The sequence below is a fragment of the Macaca nemestrina genome, chromosome 5 (assembly GCF_043159975.1).
Source record: "Macaca nemestrina isolate mMacNem1 chromosome 5, mMacNem.hap1, whole genome shotgun sequence".
NCBI classification, from domain to species: Eukaryota; Metazoa; Chordata; class Mammalia; order Primates; family Cercopithecidae; genus Macaca; species Macaca nemestrina.
The window spans coordinates 86,862,936-86,884,478 of record NC_092129.1 but is presented as its reverse complement, the minus strand read 5'-3'; the positions used below and the strand labels follow the sequence as shown (position 1 = coordinate 86,884,478).

At 39.0% G+C, this 21,543-nt stretch overlaps 1 protein-coding gene across 10 annotated transcripts in view; it reads right to left on the bottom strand.

Moving 5' to 3' along the window:
* LOC105499057 (ubiquitin specific peptidase 45) overlaps nucleotides 1–21,543 on the bottom strand; it is a 100,163-nt gene that overhangs the window by 357 nt on the left and 78,263 nt on the right. For 5 of the 10 annotated variants that reach the window (XM_011771460.3, XM_011771465.3, XM_071096691.1 and 2 more), the window contains one exon: nucleotides 8,522–20,180. In XM_011771460.3, coding sequence (XP_011769762.2) covers nucleotides 20,050–20,180 — 131 coding nt within the window. In that variant the 3' untranslated portion in view covers nucleotides 8,522–20,049. Of the gene's footprint in view, nucleotides 1–8,521; nucleotides 20,895–21,543 lie in introns of those variants that run through there. The other 5 variants (XM_071096685.1, XM_071096687.1, XM_071096688.1 and 2 more) reach the window with 1 other exon arrangement.

Sequence of the window (21,543 nt, the reverse complement as noted above, 5' to 3'; positions counted from 1 at the left end):
ATTGAGAAAAAATGAACAACAAACATTTGAAACGAAGATCTCATCCACCTGTTATTAACTTAGATGATACAATAAGGTAATAAAATGTATTAATTTAAATTTTCCTATAGAATTCTATGTTTAGAAATTAACATTAGCAAGGAGAGAACAGTTTGTTCCTGAAATGGTTTAGTTTCCTTTTTATTCAATCAACAGCTTTTACAGTTGACAGAAAGACAAACGTATTCATCTTTTTATCTTCAATAAGGTACAAGAAAGCATCTTGAACATAGCAGACACTAAACAAACAAGCAGTGTCTAGCTATTACTTTCTGTTTAAAGGCTAATGATGAGGAAGCTGTTAACTTCTACTTATGAAAACCAAAAAGCTTCCTGTGCTTTCCAACGCTTTAACAGCTTATCAGAGTTCAATGCATAATTTTCCTATCTTAAATTGTAAACCCATATAATACAGACATTATCAACAGCTCTATAAAGTGCCTACTGAAACTGAAAATGTGCACTTACTAAAACTATTTGATGAAAATGATGTATAATGACTCCCTACCATCATTCCCAATCCATAAATTTACTTTTCCAGAAATTACTCTAAATAAAGGTTGTTCTTACTCATGTTTAATGGTTGTCATGGACAACTTTTTTAGTTCCCCTTTTAAGTTTTCTGGTCACCACCTGTCACCTAGACTTCAGAGCACAGGCTCTGGTTCTGGATGCCTACCTACATCTGTTTGTTAGTGGTGTGAACATGAGTAAGTTATGCTCTAACCCTTGGTTTTCCAATCTGTAAAACAGAAGACCTAAATGTCTACACCCCAAAGGATTATTGTGAGGATTAAATAAAAAACACATAAAAACTAAGCATTGGAAGTTTCAATTTGTGGTGATTAATATCAATACTAGAGCTTTCTCACCATCACTTTTGGTAGCACTCTTCAAGTTAACAACTATTACAGGGTTTTAAAAAAAAGGTGATCGGCCAAGCGCAGTAGCTCACGCATGTAATCCCAGCACTTTGGGAGGCCAAGGCGGGTGGATTACCTGAGGTCAGGTGTTCAGGACCAGCCTAGCCAACATGGTGAAACCTTGTCTCTACTAAAAAACACAAAAATTAGCCAGGTGTGGTGGCGGGTGCCTGTAATCCCAGCTACTTAGGAGGCTGAGACAGGAGAATTGCTTGAATCTGGGAGGCGGAGGTTGCAGAGAGCTGAGATCCTGCCATTGCACTCCAGCCTGGGCAACAAGAGAGAAACACCGTCTCAAAAAACAAAAAGTGTCATCAAGCCAACCCACTTCTGCTCAACTCCATTTCTTCTCCAGAAGCAAATCTAAAACTTACAGAGGTTTCACCTTATCTTTGAAAGAATTCTTTAGTCTAAATTTGTCTTCCTGTTTCATAGGTTGAAGCTTTTATTGTTATAATTATTATTATTTTTTTTTTGAAAGGGAGTCTTGCTCTGTCACCCAGGCTGGAGTGCAGTGGCGTGATCTGGGCTCACTGCAACCTCTACCTCCTGGGTTCAAGCGATTCTCCCGCCTCAGCCTCCTGAGTAGCTGGGATTACAAGTGCCCACCACCAAGCCTGGCTAATTTTTGTATTTTAGTAGAGACGGGGTTTCACTATGTAGGTCAAGCTGGTCTCAAACTTCTGACCTCAAATGATCTGCCCCTCTTGGCCTCCCAAAGTGCTGGGATTATAGGTGTTACCACTGCACCCGGCTAAAGCCTTTATTTAAAAAAAAAAAAAAAAAAAAAAAAGTTTTCCTATGCACAGAGGTTTTAATTTGCATATTTTCAAAAGTTTGATTTGTATCACTTATAATTATTTTTCTGTATGTTTAAAACAGCCACTTCTACTTTTGCTTTATTTTTAGAAGCTGTTCTTCCCCAAAGTTTTAATGGAAGCTACTATTCAAGTAATACAATGTTTGGGACACTTAGGCTGAGAAAAATAGAAAAAAGATGTGAAATTGGGAAAAGCAGAGCAGAATAAAAAAACAGTAAAGAAGGTGATGGTAAGTTAAGGAAGTTAGAAGTTAGGGGCTCTTTATTAAAGTGCTTTAATTAAGTCTGGAGTTGAGAAACTTGATTTAGTTACAGAGGATGACTACTGGATGAGGGCACAGGTGGAACACCAAATGGTTAGTCTTTTAAAAGACAATTTACCGGCTGGGCACGGTGGCTCACGCCTGTAATCCTAGCACTTCGGGAGGCCGAGGCGGGTGGATTACCTGAGGTCAGGAGTTCAGGACCAGCCTGGTTAACATGGTGAAACCCGTCTCTACTAAAAACACAAAAAAATTAGCTGGGCATGGTGGCATGGGTCTGTAGTCCCAGCTACTCGGGAGGCTGAGGCAGGAGAATCACTTGAATTCGGGAGGTGGAAGTAGCAGTAAGCCGATATCGCACCACTGCACTCCAGCCTGGGGACCAGAGCAGGACTCCGCCTCAGAAAAAAAAAAAAAAAAAAAAAGACAATTTGCCATTGCGGCATCTTAACGAAACTGTATGTGCACATCCCTCTGACCCAGCAATTCCACTGCAGGGTCCTAAACCATGAATGTGAATATTCATACCATAATTAAAAAATCGGCAGCATATTGTGTAACAGTAAACACCTGGTTTCAGTGACATGAAATTAAAGGCAAGTTAAATAAGAGTGAGCCATACAGTAGATTCCTATTCAGTCATTAAAATGAATAAGGTAGATTTCTACTTCTACATACCGATATGTATTACTGTACAAACTGCATTAAGTACAAAAAAAGGGATTACAATCTGTCCCTTTTCTACAAAATTTTAATATTAAGTCCAAATTTCATTTTCATGACCAGAGTTACCTGTTTTGGATAAGATTATCAAAATTTACTCTAAATCCTGTAAGAAAATGAGACAGAGGACATTTGCCCAATGTCTCACAGTTGAAGAAGTTTGTGTAATTTTTACTGCCTGTACTAGTCATTATGGACTGTGTTCATTAGCTTCATTTGGTTCTTTATATCTTTAAAAAATCTGTATTTTTTCTAAAAATATATATTCACAGAATAAACTAATTCAAAGAATACAGAAAGATATAAAATATTAAAATTATGATTCCTATTTCCAGTTCCTAGAGCTTAGCAGTTTTGAGATGATTTTGTAATTTAGTAATTTTCTATACATAACTGCATTTTTTTTTTTTTCCCCGAGACGGAGTCTTGCTCTTTCGCCCAGGCTGGAGTACAGTGGCGTGATCGCGGCTCACTGCAAGCTCTGCCTCCCGGGCCCATGCCATTCTCCTGCCTCGGCCTCCCGAATAGCTGGGACTACAGGTGCCCGCTGCCATGCCCAGCTAATTTTTTATGTTCAGTGGAGACGGGGTTTCACCGTGTTAGCCAGGATGGTCCTCAATCTCCTGACCTTGTGATCCGCCCTCCTCGGTCTCCCAAAGTGCTGGGATTACAGGCGTGAGCCACTGCACCCAGCCCATAACTGCATTCTTAAAAAGAAAAGGCCTCAAGCGGCATCATTTTTCATGCATTGGGCAAATGTCCTCTGTCTCATTTTCTTACAGGATTTAGAGTAAATTTTGATAATCTTATCCAAAACAGGTAACTCTGGTCATGAAAACGAAATTTGGACTTAAGTTAAAATTTTGTAGACAAGGGACAGATTGTAGTAAAGACTTGGTATAAAACTAGGAAATACTTAAACTTTTATATATGTTTCAGCACATAGCACAATGCTTGATAAGGAGTTTCATTAACTATTTTTTAATTAAAGAGTAAGATTACAAGTGATTTTATGGCAAGGATTCAGGAACGCTACTCCTTCTTCCTTCATCTTCACTACTAACAAATCTAACAAACGCAAAACCTAGAAAACAGAAGGAATACATGGCACAACACACAGTAATCAATGGATACATATTTTAAAATTTCACTATGGTTTAACGAAATAACATAACCTTGTACCATTAAAAATGACATTTACAAGTTGGTTTAAAAGTGATTTGGAAAATGCTGATAATTTAAAGATGGGCATTTGCTACCCTGTTCTTTTCCACTGTTTGAAAGCTTCCATTTAATAAGTTAAAGATGATATACAATACTTTTTATAGAGGGTCTGCATTAAATTTTCATGTTTTTGTCTTGGCTCAAACAAGAATCTTCTTTAGGGAAGAGAAAACATTTTATAATAATTTAAATTCTCCATAATGTTTTGTCCATATTAAGTGGTTAAATATTTATAATTCACTGAAATGTTAGCAAGTAAATACATTAATGTTCAACCATGAAAATGACATTCCAATACTGCTACTGTGATTTTATAACATCAAAAATTGATACTAATTTATTCACTCTTCCTTTAGATTTAATTTTAAAGTTTGTTAGGCTTGAGTTTTCAAGTTCGGAGAAATCTGATTAGTGATGAGCAAGGCTGCAAGACTTTCCTAAGAGTTATTTCCCTTTATGGAGTAAAGTTAACTGCTATTTCCTTGGAAAACAAATGGCGTCTGGGAAGAACAGAAAGATGAAAACCAAGGTTTGTATCAGATCATCAAAACCATCACACACTGCTGCAAAAAAAAATCGAGTGATAGCTATCACCAGTGTTATGGTATGAACTGTGTCCCCGTCCAACAGATACACCGAAGTCCTAACTCCTGATACTTGTGAATATGTCCTTATTTGGAAATAGGGTCTTTGCAGATGTATTCAAATTACAATGAGTTCACATTTGATTAGGGGGGACCTTATTAAAAAAGAAACATAGACACTTACAGGGACAATGTAACATGACCACAGTGGTACAGATTGGAGTAGATGGCTCTAAAAGCCAAGGAACATCAAGGATTGACAAGAACTACCAAAAGCTAGGAAAAGACAAGGATCCCCTACAAAGCCATTAGAGAGCATGGCCCTACCAAAAGCTCAGTTTTACACTGTTAGCCTTCCGAACTGTGGAAGAATAAATTTCTACTGTTTGAAACCAGCCAGTTTGTGATAATTTGCTACAGTATCCCTAGAAAACTAATACAACCAGAAATGGCCATCATCTATTTTATCCTCTTCTTAAATGGATCTGTATTAGAACTTCATTGCTTTGCGGTCCTAAAACGACTTGTTTAAATAACAATCACTTATTTATTTTTGAGACAGTCTCACTCTGTTGCTCAGGCTGGAATGCAGCAGCGTGATCTCGGCTTATGGCAACCTCCACCTCCCAGGTTCAAGCAATTCTCATGCCTCAGCCTCCCGAGTAGCTGAGACTACAGGTGCACGACACCGCGCCAGGATAATGTTTGTATTTTTAGTAGGGATGGAGTTTCGCCACGTTGCCCAGGCTATCCTCGAACTTCTGGCCTCAATGATCCATCCTCCTCGGCCTCCCAAAGTGCTGGGACTACAGGCATGAGCCACCCTGTGTGGCCAAAGTGACAATCATTAATATTTACAAAAGTCACTCAAAGACTGTGACAGAGATGGATGAGAATTAAAATGTGGTATTTTAAAGTCCTTGAGCATCAACTACAAAATCAAAGAGCTACAGAAACACATCTATCGTTTGATGCATAGTATGAAATATTTCTCAAATCAACCACAAAGCTGAGAAGCCAGAAAATACAAAAATTCTCTTCGCCCCTGACATTTCAGTCTCACATATGAGTTGACTGACCTCAAAGTCAAAAAAGAATTTATTTGTTTAATTCAGATTAGGTGGAAATGGCACTGGTAAAGCTTAATCTTGTAATCATTTGAAATATGGAAAACAGAATTTTTGCTACTTTTATGTGACACGCATTTTAGTATATACTGAAATATTTGCAGCTTGTAGCTCAAAAGACGTATTTTTTAAAGTGGAGGCCAAGGATGGCAGCTCATGCCTGTACACCCAGCACTTTGGGAGGCCGAGGAGGATGGATTACACCCAGCACTTTGGGAGGCCAAGGTGGGTGGATCACTTGAGGACAGGAGTTCAAGACCAGCCTGGCCAACATGGCGAAACCTCCACTCTACTGAAAATACAAAAATTAGCCGGGCATGGTGGTGCATGCCTGTAGTCCCGGCTACTTAGCAGGCTGAGGCAGGACAATCACTTGAAACCAGGAGGCGGGGGTTGCAGTGAGCCAAGACTGTGCCACCACTGCACTCCAGCCTGAGCAACAGAGTGACACTCTGTCTCAAAAAAAAAAAAAAAAAACAAAAAAAAAAACTTTGCAGAATTGGATAGTTGGTTATAAATAACCCCCTCCCAAATACCAATAATTTAAAAATAAATGTAGATAGAGAGCCCAAAATGACATCCTAGTAGCAATGAGCACACCTAGGCACTAGAACTTGGTTTTAATATCATTCTTCAAAAAAAGGAATCAGGGATCCTTAAATAAATAGCTGATTCTAGGACTGCGACAGGAAATGTAAAAGATGAGTCTGGAGCATGTATACTGCCAGGAAGTAATAAAGTGCTAAAAAAAAAAAAAAAAAATTGATAGGAGCACATCAAAGGAGAACAGTAGACAACTCAAAGAGCTGCCAATGGCCAAAGCTGGAACAATTTCAGCAACAAAATAAAGAAGTACTGGATTATAATACAAGTTATGTAATAAACATCCACAGGCCCATAATGATATGATAAAATAAATTAACAAATAAATGGCAGGGAAGAGACAAATCTCCCACAGAGAATTCCAAATAAATTATGTAAATATTCCACCCTGAAGAAGAGCATAACTCTCCATTCAGTAAGCGTGGGCTCTGCAAAATGACTTCCTTCCAAAGAGAACAGTACAAAAAGGGGTGGGGGAAGTAACTTTACAGTGGAAAATCTAACAAACACTACTCCAGAAGGGTGATCAAGGTCAATAACAATGTGATAAGTCACTTTGATAGTATCTATCCTTGATAGCATGTGCTGAAAAGGGCATCTTACCCCTGCGATCTTCCCCTGACACAGTCCGTAAAGCCATTTTAATCATGAGAAAAATGTCTGGCAAATTCCAAAAGCAGGGCACCCTACAATGTACCTGACCCATACTCTTCAAAAATGTCAAGGTCACTGTATTAATTTGGTATGCTTGCCATAACAAAGTACCAAAGACTGGGTGGCTTAAGCAATAGAAATTTATTTCCTCACTGTTCTGGAGGCGTACAGTCTAATACCTATGGGGTTGATTTCATTCTGAGGCCTCTCTCTTTGGCTTGTGGATGGTTGTCTTCCCCCCTACGTCTTCACATCGTCATCCTTCTGTGTCCTACTCTCTTAAGGACAGCAGTTATTAATATATTGGGCTAAGGTCCACCCTAGTAACCTCATCGTCTTTAAAGACCCTCTCTCCAAATACAGTCACGTTCTGGGGTATTGAGGTAGGGACTTCAAGATAAGAATTTTAGAAGGGCACAATTCAGCCCTTAACAGTCATCAAAAACAAAGAAAGCCTGAGAAACTGTCACAGCCAAGAATATACAGCCTAAGAATATACAACTAAATGTAATGTGATATCCTAGCTGGGATCCTGGAACAGAAAAAGGACTTTAGATAAAATGTGAGGAAGTAGGAATAAACTATGGATCTTAGTTAATAATTTATCATTACTGGTTCATTAGTTGCAACAAATGTACCATACTAATATCTATTAATAAGAGAAACTGTGTGTGTAGTGGGGACGTCCTACGTGCTCAACGTAAACAAAAACTGTTCTAAAACATAAAGTCTTTTAGTAAGTTAAAAAAAAAAAACCTCTCTCAAGAACATCTTTAAAGAACTGTTTCATTTTCTCTATAAGCCCTTTGACACTTCGCAAAAAAATTCCACAAGTAAATCTTTAGTAGTCTGGTTTCTGTTGGTTTTGCCCTGCTGCACTCAAATGAGGAATTCCAAGTTTATTTTGTTTTATTTGGGGGCAGGAGGAAGTAAAAAGATGTAAAAGATTAATGTTGAATTAAAATCTTAAGCTAGAATGTTAATTTAACAACCCACGAACAAATTTGTCTAGTGCTCAATTTGTTCAGATGACGATACCATCCCCCACAGGGTAAAAAACTGAATTATCGGATACTACCTGTTCCTTTATTGAAGCTTAACACATATAATACCCATCATTAGGTAAGAACACCCGAAAAACACAAACTAAGGAACCGCGCCTGCGTAGTCGGAGCCTCAAAGGGTATAAGCTCCAGGTCGGGAGCCCCCGCCTCCTCCGCCCCCCGAACCCCCTCCCCACAAGGGGGTTCCCACTGCGCACGCGCAGTGTTTAACGGCCGGTCAGGAACCTAACAATTAGTCTCTTCTCGTCCGAGAGAAAACTCTGTTAGAAGATGGGGCCGTGAGCACTCTCTTTAACAGGGACATTTCCTTTTCAGCGAAAGCACCGCTCTGATTTACCAAGTCTGGCGGACTGCACCGCTTTAAAGGAATGAGGTTCCAGCGGTCGCGCCAAGCAGCGTACGCAGCCTATTTTAAGTTACGCTACCGTCGCCACAGACACTAAGAGGGTTGTAATGGTCCGGCAAGTGCCCACGTGTAATTGTTCTCCATCACTTACCTACTGTAGTTCGGGAACACCCTTGTCGCCGCCGTTCCGGTAATACCTCTCCAACGCTTTCGATGCTTCTACTTCTTCGGGAACAAGACAAGATGGCGCCCGATTTGTCTCACCCGGAAGTAAAGAATAATAACATCCGTTCGTCATCTGAAGCCATACCATCTCTCATCCAGGTTTGTGAACACGTGATTGTGCCGATTGACATGTTACGGCGCCATTTTTATTATGGGCAAAACCATCAACACCGGGCAACTGAACCATTCCTGCACATTACTTTTTAATGTAGCCGGCGCCATTCCCGACCCATCTTTATCTTTATAGTGGCCAGAAAGCCAAGAGCGTGTTATATACACAGGGCGCCTTCAAATTTTTTACTTTAGTAACGTGATCTTCCTTCAAGGGGAATTATGTTCTCTCCTGGAAACACTCCCGCCTTGGAGAAGGGATTGAGTTCGCAACTCCACTTACAGACTACGGAGGAACCCCAGGGTCAAACCAAACATTCAGGCCAGTTGCTTAGCGCAGTTCAAGTTGCTTAGTGCGCTGGAAGCGGCATTTCAGGCAGTCCAACATCTGGCTGGAACCTTCTCAGAGTATTCCAGCGCTCAAGCGAGAGTATTCCAAGGATGGAATACTCTCGCTTGAGCGCTGCCGAGAGTTCCGCTTGAGGGAAACGAGTTTGTGAAGGTGAGCAGTCTGGGTCGGTAGCGAAAGCGGAGACCTTAGCTGACCCCGCAGCTGTCTTTTTCTTTGTTAACCTCAACACATCGCGCCCCCTTCCGGGAACACTTGCTCATCTCTCCTTCGCTTACCTAGTCTCGGTTTTTCATTATGTGACCTTTAGGGAACCGTGGCGGGGGCGGGGAAGTCTGGTTTCCGTCCTGCTTCTTTCCTTCAACTACAAGATGGCTTCTCAAAAGGACGTATGCAATGCCATTCCTCAAAGAGGGTACGTTGATTCCACAGTGTTTTTATATGAACAACGTTCAAGTGTCAAAAGTATCAATTGCCAGGCTAGGAGCTACAAGTTACAAGGATAACAGAAATGTTCCAAAGATAAAGTGTTTATTAACTACATCCTGGGAAGTGCCTTTCCAGAGAGTGACATGAAAACTTTTGCGTGACAAAGTGCACGAAGTATCTAAATTATTTCATTGGGAATTGTCATGCAAAAGAAATAGCAAATTACCGTAGAAACAAAATAGTAAGAGCACAGCTGGATGGATAAAGATACAGATGTGAAAATATAGATGCCCTTTGCTGAAAATTCAGTTTTCCTTAGCACTAGAAACCCAGATACTCCTGAATTAGCATTATAATAAAAGTCCTCACTAGCTAACCATCTGCCTTTCCTCCAATCCACGGACGTGGTCCTCAAAATAAAATTTTATCTTGTGAGAAACCTTCATTGATTACACCTGACAACACCATGACGCAGGTTCATGAGGATACTACTGAAGGCAAAAGGAAATCCCTATTTCTCTGACCCTTTCCCTAATTTCCACTTAGCACAAATAAGACTACTCGACAGTCTGATTTTAAAAATCACTGTATGAGCCGGGCGTGGTGGCTCCTGCCTGCAATCCCAGCACTTTGGGAGGCTGAGGCAGGCATATCACTTGAGGTCAGGAGTTCGAGACCAGCCTGGCCAACATGGTGAAACCCCGTCTCTACTAAAAATACAAAAATTAGCTGGGCGTGGTGGCCAGGTGCCTGTAATCCAGCTACTAGAGAGGCTGAGGCAGGAGAATTGCTTGAACCCAGGGTCAGAGGTCGCAGTGAGCCGAGATCTCGCCACTGCACTCCAGCGTGGGCAAGAGTGGGTCTCTGTCCCAAAGCATAAAATAAATAAAAACCACTGTATGGAGCAAAAGAAGGATATATACCACATGTTATCAGTAATCTCTGATTCTGCTCTGTGATTTTGTGCATTTTCCAAGTTTTTTGCATCAGGTCTGATTTTCAAGTTAAATTCTCTGAGAAACATTCTCATCAGAGGAATGTTCTATCTTAGAGAAACCCGATTGTCCTAGTGAAACTGTCGTGTTCCTACTCCCTATAATCATATTGTAATTGTTTGCTTGTTTCCCTAGTAAAGGTGAGGCAATTTTCGGGTAAGGGTTTTCTCCCTCACCTCTGCCCTCCAAGTCCCCAGCATCTGCTTTGCACACAGAAATTTTTACATCTGCTGTATGATTGCATTAATATGTTCAACAATGATCCTAATGTAGGCCAGTCATTTTGGAAATGCATTGTGAAATGGAGAGGATTATTAAATACCTCACATTTTGTTCCTTGTGCCAGTTTAATGAGACACCCTCAGCAATTGCTGTTTGCCAGACCTGAAAATGAATTTTACAGTTCCAATTCCAGTTCCCTTTCTCTAACCACCCTGTTCTAAGAGTTCCCCATAACATTATGATCTTATGGACACATGAGGTAAGTATATGTTTTCAACACAGAATTTTCTAAGAATGTGTGTTGTGGTGTTAAATTTCTATGTAAGCAGCTGTCATGTGCATGATCTGCTGCAGTTTGATCATCCTGCACCTGGATCATCAAATGCTTAGCAGTCTTATTTGACAGTCTTATTTTACCAGTCTTATTTGACAATCTGCTGTTAATGACTAACAACCAGGGGACTTTATAGGTTAAAATTTGTATTAACTTCCTCTGTTTTCAGTGTTTGAAGTAGAAAATTTGGCCAACCACTGTGGCTCACGCCTGTAATCCCAGCACTTTGGGAGACCAAGGAGGGTGGATCACCTGAGGCCAGGAGTCCGAGACCAGCCTGGGCACTGTGGCAAAACTGTCTACAAAAAAATACAAAAATTAGCTGGATGTGGTGGCCCGCACCTGTAGTCCCAGCTACTCAGGAGGCTGAGGCACGAGAATCACTTGAACCCAGGAGGCAGAGGTTGTCGTTAGCCAAGATCGCGCCACTGCACTCCAGCCTGGGCTACACAGCGAGACTGTCTCAATGAATGAATGAATGAATGAACGAATGAATGAATGAATGGAGTGAAGTAGAAAATTCTAGGGGAGGATATGTCACCTTCCATTATTACAGAAACAAATTATCCTTAAAGCAAAATGGAAATAAGCTAAGATGATATGTGGAAAATAAATCGAAATAGGAACTATTGCTGTTTCTTGAGATTTGAACCTTTATAGTGTTATTAGGTGCCATATCACATCCATCTTAAAACTTAATAAAAATTTAAAACTGTGGTATATATATACAATTGAATATTACTCAGCCTTAAAAGGGAATGAAATTCTGATGCATGCTACAATATGGATAAACCTTGAAAACATGCAAGATGAAATAAACCAGACACAAAAGGACACATATTGTACCATTTCACTTATATGAAGTGCCTAGAATGGGCAAATTCACACAGATGGAGAGTAGAATAGAGTTCCCAGGAGTTGGGAGAACGGGGGAATGAAAAGTTACTATTTAATGGGTACAGAGTTTTCGTTTGGGATGATGAAGGAATTCTGGAAATGAATGGTGAAATTTGCACAACAATGTGAATGCACTTAATGACACTACTTAAACACCTAAAAATGGTTAAAGTGGTAAATTTGATGATGTATATATTTTACCACATAATACAATGGAGGATGAAAAATATTTAAAGCTAGTATGCTACAGGCACATCCGTACAAATTACAACTTTTTTTGTTTTGTTTTTTTTGAGATGGAGTCTCGCTCTGTTGCCAGGCTGGAGTGCAGTTGGCTCACTGCAACCTCTGCCTCCTGGGTTCAAGCGATTCTCCTGCCTCAGCCTCCCAAGTAGCTGGGACTATAGGTGCGTGCCACCACGCCCAGCTAATTTTTGTATTTTTAGTAGAGACAGGGTTTCACCATGTTCGCCAGGATGGTCTCAATCTCTTGACCTCATGATCTGCCCGCTTCGGCCTCTCAAAGTCCTGGGATTACAGGTGTGAGCCACCGCACCCGTCCTACTCTGTGATTCTTAATATAGTTACTTAAGCATTTCCTAGAAAGTAGTGAATCTGGCATAATGAAATATGAGGATATAAAATAATACTTTAGTTATTTAACAGTAGATCACATAGGGCTGTATGCCGGTGTTGTTCCTTTAGGCCAGGTTGGAGAAAGTAAGGTAAATTTATGCTCAATGACTGCCTGTTCTTACCTAAAATCTTTTGTGATTCAAACTACTGTTTCTGTACTTAATTCACTGGTATGACGATTATTATTAGTAAACATCACTAGTGTTTGACAGTATGATTCTCCACAGGCTTACTACACAGAAGACTGAATTTCTAAGCCCCTTAAAGTTAGGGAGTACTTTATCAATTAGTTCTGGCCAATTCATTGTGGGGTGAGTAATGAAGTACACTTACAAGAGTTGGTGCACCGTCCTCAGTCTGCATGTTTCACATAATACACCATGTTTCAGACAGTGCAGCTACAGGTTGGGAAATCCTTTGTCAGCCTGGATAACTGAGTTGCTTCGTGGGAAACAGTTTCCAGGAAGATCCTCAGATCTGTAAAGGACTTTGTAACGACCATGAGATAAGCCACTGAGATTCCGGGTTCATTTGATAATACAGCATAAGGCTAACCTATCTTGAGACAAATATAGACACTGGTAACAGGAGTTGAGTGCTGCTGAAACAAAGAACCTAAAATAAAAAGCATTAGCTTAGGATTGATTGGCAGAAAAAACTAATATTGGAGGCTCGAAACATGGCACTTCACATTATGTAGCAATAAAGCATTTGATATAACTTACCAATGATAATCTGGGAGGCAGATAATGTACATAATGAATTTCGAGCTAGGGGAAGAGGTTTAAAAACCAGATACTAGTGTGTGGTGGGTGTTTTGGATGCACTAGACAAGGTATTATAAGTAAATGACGAGTTGATGGGTGCTGAGGAGTTGATGGGTGCAGCACAGCAACATGGCACAAGTATACATATGTAACAAACCTGCACGTTATGCACATGTACCCTAGAACTTAAAGTATAATAATAATAATAAAAAAAAAGAAAAAAAAAAAAGAAAGAGAAGGGCTCAGGAAAAAAGAGTTGGCTTATGAAAGCTGAAACGAGGGAATACAGGCAATCCAAAATAAACTTGAGAAAGCTTTTAAGTGACAAAGGATTATTAAAACTCAGGCTTGCAACAAATATAACTAAGGATGTAAACTTTATATCCATTTTGGAAAAAATTTCAATGGATTAATTAAAGATGTGGAACCTTCATTTTTTCCTCTTGGGAAAAAAAAAAAAAGCCTGAGGGTGAAAATGTAATTAAGAGTATGTCTCTCTCAGCGGGGTGTGGTGGCTCGCATCTGTAATCCCAGCACTTTGGAGGCCGAGGCAGGTGGATCACTTGAGATCAGAAGTTCAAGACCAGCCTGGCCAACATGGTGAAATATCGTCTCTGCTAAAAATACAAAAACTAGCCTGGCATGGTCGCCGGCACCTGTAATCCCGGATATTCGGGAACTTGAGGCAGGAGAATTGCTTGAACCCGGGAGGCAGATGTTGCGGTGAATGGAGATCACACCACTGCACTCTAGCCTGGGTGACAGAGCAAGACTGTCTCAAAACAAAGAGTATAGTATGTCTCTCTCATCAAATCTTGTAATTGTCGCAAAGTGAGGTGTGGGGGCAGGAAAGCAAAGAAATATAGCAAGCCCAAGAACTATGTGACAAAAAAACTCTGGTGTGGCTGCTGGCATATGAATCTACGGATGAAAAACCTACTAAAATTTTAAGAATTGTATTAAAAACACACACAAATTGTGGCCAAAACAACTTGTGACTATTCCAAATTAAGAGAAATTACAGTCCCCAGTCATCTAAGAAATAGTCTCAATAAAAGCTTTGTAACTCCCAAAGTTGGCATATATATATTCCTCAGTAGCTGTTCAGATGTAGCCATGAAGATTTAAGAAACAAACAAACAAAAAAACTTTCCCAGAGGATGGAGTCTAGAGTCAGAGAACAACACACAAGGGAATTCTTCCTAGGAGATAGAAAAGGAGCCTAATCATGAATATGCCCCATACCCAGACTTAGGGATACTAACAGTATCTCCCATTCTTACCCATTCTGAATGTTTATTGCGGATACAGTTCCACCACTGTACATTAAGTATGTGGAAAACAGAACATATCCTTTTGGTTCCTGGGTCTCCAGAACAGTAGGAGCAAACATCCAAACCTGATATAGCACTTCCAGAGAGCCTGGTCTTGGAGGATAAAACTTTTACCTTGATGGGACTTTTGGGCCCTGTCCCTTAAGAGTCACTGTGTACAAAGGAAAAAAAAAGGAAAAAAAAAACCTATTTGGTGACCAGAGGGGTGGATTGTGGTAGAGACTTCTGTCAAATTCACATATCCCATTCTCCTTTTCCTATAAGCCCATGGGAGACTCTTTCCTACCCATCTTTCCTTGCAATTAGGCAGGGTCATATGATTACTGCTGGCCAATGGGTTGTCAGAGACACATCCAAGATGAGTAATTGCTGGGGCAAGATCTTTTAATGCTGTATTCTTCTGCCACAATGGGGAGACATATTGAAATGGTACAGCCACAGACTGAATCAGTTTGGATTACGAGAATCACCAGTTGGAGGACAGTTGCCTTTGCAGACTGTGCAGACTCACAGTGAACTTTGGATGCACCAGAAGTAACTTTTGTGTTAAGCCACTGGGATTTGGGGTTGTACTGCAGCACAACTCAGCCTGTCCTAATACATATGGGAATGCAAACATCTCAGATATTTCTTCTTGGGTGCAATTTAAAATATGTATGAAATGGCTTTAGAAGTGTCCATGAACCTTCGAAATTACATGCAAAAATTAGGGAGATACATTTTTCTGGGAACATACAGATGTTAAGACTTCCCTTCTCAGTCTCTATATTGCCAGAAGAGAGGGCCCCAGAATTAAAACCCCATTCTTCCTACAACACTCAGCTTTCTCTTCGGGGACTATCAGTACTAATATCACCATGCCTTTTATCTCTAGGATATCTTCATCCCCTGTACCTTAATTTCCACATGGCTTCATAGGGAGTCCATATTGCTTGATTTTTCTCCATATCATTACTATTAACACAAATTTTCCTTACATTCTTAGAATGTGTATTTCCTCACCTCTTAGATTTCTGGCTCTTATGTTGACTGCTGTATCCCTACACAGCACAACAGGTATCCAACAAATACTTTTATTTTTTCTTTTTGAGACAGTCTCTGTCACCCAGGCCAGAGTGCAGTGGTACGACCTTGGCTCACTGCAACCTCTGCCTCTTGGGTTCAAGCAATTCTCCTGCCTCAGCCTCCCAAGTAGCTGGGATTACAGGCGTGTGCCACCATGCCTAGCTAATTTTTATATTTTTAGTAGAAATGGGGTTTTGTCATGTTGGCCAGGCTGGTCTCGAACTCCTGGTCTCAGGTGATCCACCCACCTTGGCCACCCAAAGTGCTGGGATTACAGGCATGAGCCATCGTGCCTGGCCTAACAAATACTTACTAAATGACTAAACAAACAAAAGATGGTCTTTAGCTTTCATCATAATCTCAGAGGGCTTCATTACCTGAAAGAAGTTTAGACACAAATGGGTAGGCAAAATATTTCTTAATTGCTGGTGCAAGACCTTACCCTTTCAAATAATTATCCTGTCTAAGTAACCTTTTAAGAAACCCCTGAAAGGAAGATGATCATCCTTGGTAGATACTGAAATCTGAGTGAAAGTGGCCCATAAGATATTTTGTTTTGAAATGAAGAATTTCTAAAATATGTAGGATATTTTGAATATAGCTGAGAAAGCTGCTATGAACTGAAGGTTTATGTCCCCTACAACATTCACAAATCCCCAGTGTGATAGTATTTGGAGATAGGGCCTTTGAGAAGTGATTAGGTCAGGAGGATGGAACCCTCGTGAATGGGCTGCATGAAAGAGGACCCACAGAGATGCCTTGTACTTTTCCCATGTGAGGACACAGCAAGAAGGTGCTGTCTTTATGAACCGAAGTGGGCCCTCATCAGACCCCAAGTCTACTGGCACCTTTATCTTAAACTTCCCAGCCTCCAGAACGGTGAGAAATGAATTTCTGTTAATACACACCTAGTTTATGGTATTTTTTTATAGCAGCCTGAGTGGACTAAGACATAAGCAAATGCATTGTTGATAGATAAAGCATTCTGTCAATAACATAAACTGCGAAAATTCCAGGACCAATCTTGTAACATAAAATAAATAAGAATATTTATTATGCATGTTTTGTACAGTAACATCAAAATAATGCTCAATAAGTTACACAGCTATTTTCTAGAAACATGGCAAAAGAAAAAAAGTAGGAATAACAGTATAAATTTATTACTCAAAATTGAAAATATAGTCATCTTTTAAACAGATTTGAATTCATGATTTCTACATAAACAAAAACATCATAAATATCTAGAAATAGTATTTTTTTTTAACAATGTATTAGATACTATCTAAAGGCTCAATTTTATTGCACATATTTGATTTAGGCTTATTTGATCAATACATGCAGAAAAATAAATTACAAACATGAATTTTTTAAAAGGAATCAGCATGTTATTTTGTACTGCAAAAATTAGATGAGGGTTGATACATTTCACAGCTTAATCTTCAGAAAATTTTATTCTGCTATTGCATAAAATCACTGATTAAAATCATCACACATGGAAGCTAAGAACTATTAAATATAGTAAAATAGCTCTATTGGTACATTTAAAATAGGAGAATAGGCATCAACTATTCTTTGAGTTGATACCAACTGTCTTCTTTTTATTTTTGAGGCAGGGTCTCACCCTGTCACCAGGCAGGAGTGCAGTGGCGTGGTCATGGCTCACTGCACCTTGTCCTCCTGGGCTCAAGCAATGTTCCCCACTCAGCCTCCCAACAGCATGAGCCACCATGCCTGGCTAATAAATTGATACCAACTATCACTCTTCTCAGCTACCTAAAAAGGTGGTCTTCACAAGTTTTAAAAGCATTAAATGATACAGTATTGGCAAACATTTTTTTTTTTTTTGGAAAAAAACGGGAAGCTGGGGTAAACCAGTTTCTAAATAAAGCTAGTGAAACTTGTTTTACTTTAATTCATTCCAACACTATGGTAGTTATGTCGATGATATGTAAACATTCTTATTTATTTATACTGTTTCCTGAAGTGATCCAGAAACTATTGTTGTTATTATTAGTAGCCTCGCAATTTACTGTCCCTGCAAATGTGCTTTGGAAATATTCAAAATAAAAACAAAAATTTTAATGTAGACCCATGTGTAATTTAACATGCTTTCTCTGTTACAAAAACTATATTTAGCAAATTCTTAAGTATTAAAACTTGAATTTATTCCATTTTTCAGAAGACAAGGAAAAAGCACTCATAAACTCTAGGCCATAAAAAAATTTCATAATTAGCTCATTTAACATGAATAAAATGAAAATAAAAATATCTTACTTGCATGTTACTTCTGGAATAATGTCAAAAATATACGTAGATCTTTCCATTTTAAATGATGTTAAAATAGCGTCAGCACTGTGACTGACATAGCAAGTATGGGTATCTATCCAAATATTTATCTTTGAAACAAGAAACAAGTGACCATCTGATGAAAAGTGCATGCCTCTTAAAAGTATGTTTTCTGTAAGAAAAATTAGGTGACCTATATTTACATTTGGGCAGTTGGGGGGGAGGTGAAAACTGCTCTTACCAAGATAGCTGACTTGAATAAAGACATTCAATATTTTTCAAAAAATTCACTGCTCTGGTACTGAGATCTCCAATGATAACGGATTACAGTTAAACGGAAAATGCTGTAAAATACCTTTTACAGAACACAGCTTGACTTTGCAGATTAACTTAAAGATACATTTCTTGATTATTTCACTGTTAAAAATCAAGAAAAACACTACTATTAACATTTCAACATCTTAAAAATAGAATTTATGCAATGACATTTTTAAGCTTTGCATTTTGTGTACTATTACCATCTTTAATCAGTTATGTTCATCCATATATCAAAAGGCAGCACTGGTAACCTTGATAACATTATATATGCTTATGTGTTTAAGACAGTCAGTCTTGATTAAATATTTCCATACATTATCTGCAGCCACTATCCTTCTTTCCCAGGAGGAGAATGAAGTGGGACTAGGCATTTACCGGGCACTTGCCTGCACTATCATTCACTGGCACTAATGATTAGGATGCTTGAATCATGCAGTTTTGTTTCTGTTTCAACAATATGACACTGAAGTAGCCATTATTTTTTGATATTTAAGCCTAAGTAATAGTAATATTCTTCATGCCAAGTTTTGACAGCTAAATAATTTGTATTCTAGAGGGAAAAATGATATTTTTGCTATTATTTATTTAAAAAATAAAAACTGCCAGCTTAATGTCCCATTAAAATAAAAGCTAAATTCACCTCAACTTGTTAATGATGCTTGCTGAAGACAAAAATAGTGATTTCAAAACCCCAAAACTGTGTTTAGTATTTACGAGAAGTAAAAAAAGTATTACATTTTTCTGTTACTATAATTCTCTATCATTTACAAATATAATTTGGCAATTTATATTTCAAAGCTATCCTATGGTCCTATATGTATTATCAACTTCTAATTGCCAATTCTAAATTTTATAATCATCTATATTTGGCCTTGGCCAACCACTTGCAAGTTATCCTTAACTCCACCAGGAAGAGGGTGCAAGAGATATGTTTATGAAATGCCTCATCATATTTCTAGTTTTTCAAAACCTCAAAGTAATAGGCTAATCAACAGATTATTTGTAAACCCAAACTACTGCAATTACAGTGATACCCTTTTATATGGTTGAATTGTATAAAATATGACAAGGGAACTACACTATATTAGGTGTTACTTCATGAAATTATGTGTTATAGCAGTTTCCTAAATGGTAGTACACATATACCACTGGATGGCCCTGAGATGATTTTAAGTGGTACATGGATAAACAATTTTTCTTTAATAGTTTTAATATTTATTATAAAAAATATAAAAGCACATAAAACATGGAATATGATTGCTCAAAACAAGACTAAGGTTAAAAAAGGCTAAAAATATTTTTTAAAAAATAACCATGATACAGAATATGTGAGAGTTCAGGAAGGTGGTATTACATTTAGGAAACACTGTCTTAAGGAATGATTTGACTTAGCCAGCATCATTTCTGAATGCTTGTAATAATGAGCCACATCATAAAGGGGTTTCCTTTCCTACTATAAATTCTGGGAGGTTTTTGTAACCCAGAATAAATACCTGGAAACAAAATTCACATTTATTTTAAGACTATGAATTTTAAAGCATTGAGTAAATTTACTTTAAAAGGGTTCACCAAAATGTTGGAAAAGTTCAGGACTATTTGATGAACATGCTTTTCCTACAGAAGAGGGAAGACTACAAAGGCACGTTATATATTATAGTGATCACTGCAGCATTCAAAAACAAATGACCTAAATAATCATTACCATTAATAGTTAAAATACTCTTTCATAGAAAAGAAGGTAGGCTTGTGCACTAAGTGCTCTTGATTCTGGAACCACCTGTACGTAAGTGTCACTAACATGGACCCACTGGCCTGCTGATTCACTATCAGCCTCTTTCAAACCTAGCAAAACAAGAAGAAGTGCAATTTTAAAGTAAGTATGCTTTAGGTTCTTACTCTAAATTACAAACAATAACATGTTCATTACAAACTCTATCTAATGCCAAATTTTACCTAAGAAGTCTGTTTTTTTTTTGGGTTAAGCATTTTCCAAAAATAACGAATTTTTTTTTTTAAATTATACTTTAAGTTCTGGGATACCTGTGCAGAACGTGCAGGTTTGTTACATAGGTATACATGTGCCATGGTGGTTTGCTGCACCCATCAACCTGTTATCCACATTAGGTATTTCTCCTAATGCTATCCCTCCCCTACCCCCAACCCCCGACAGGCCCCAGTGTGTGATATTCCGCTCCCTGTGTCCATGTGTTCTCATTAGAACAAATTCTTTCAAAGCATTAATATTATAGGGATAATTAATAATGCTGTCTGGCCCAGTGCAGTGGCTCATGCCTATAATCCCAGCACTTTGGGAGGCTGAGGTGGGTGGATCACTTGAGGTCAGGAGTTTGAGACCAACCCAGCCAACATGGTGAAACCCCGTCTCTAATTTAAAAAAAAAACAAAAAACAGACATGAGCCAGGTGTGGTGGCAGGTGCCTGGAGTCCCAGGTACTCTGGAGGCTGAAGCAGGAGAATCCCTTGAACCTGGAAGGCAGAGGTTGCACTGAGCCGAGATCGTGCCACTGCAATCCAGCCTGGGTGACAGAGTGAGACCTCATTTCAAAAATAAAACAAAAAAAGCAAAGTTAGTTGGATGACCCATAAACAAAGCCAGCAAATTTTCAACTCCAACTCTTCTGACAGTCTGGTATGGCTTCAAAAACTTTTGGTATTGTTAAATAAAATGCTACTCCACTATAATACACAATGACTCAGTACCTTAAAATACCATGTCATCTCATATGACCTAGAAGGGTACAGTCTTCATAATATTTGAGATTCTCTAAGCACTTGTAGAGGGAATTCTCACTTAAGGTGAATCCAATTGAGGCTGGGCATGGTGGTTCACACCTGTAATGCCAGTATTTTAGGAGGCCGAGGCGGGCAAATCACTTGAGGTCAGGAATTTGAGGCCAGCCTGACCAACACCGCGAAACCCCGTCTCTACTAAAAATACAAAAAGTTAGTCAGGCGTGGTAGCATGCACCTGTAATCTCAGCTACTCGGGAGGCTGAGGAGTAAGAATCACTTGAACCCAGGAGGCAGAGGTTGTAGTGAGCCAAGATTGTGCCACTGCACTCCAGCTTGTGTGACTAAGTGAGACTCTATCTAAATAAATAAATAAATAAAATAAAATCAAGCAAGCAAATCCACTAGAGGCATCTATGAAATAATAACTTAGCTCTCCCAGAAAAGGAAGCAC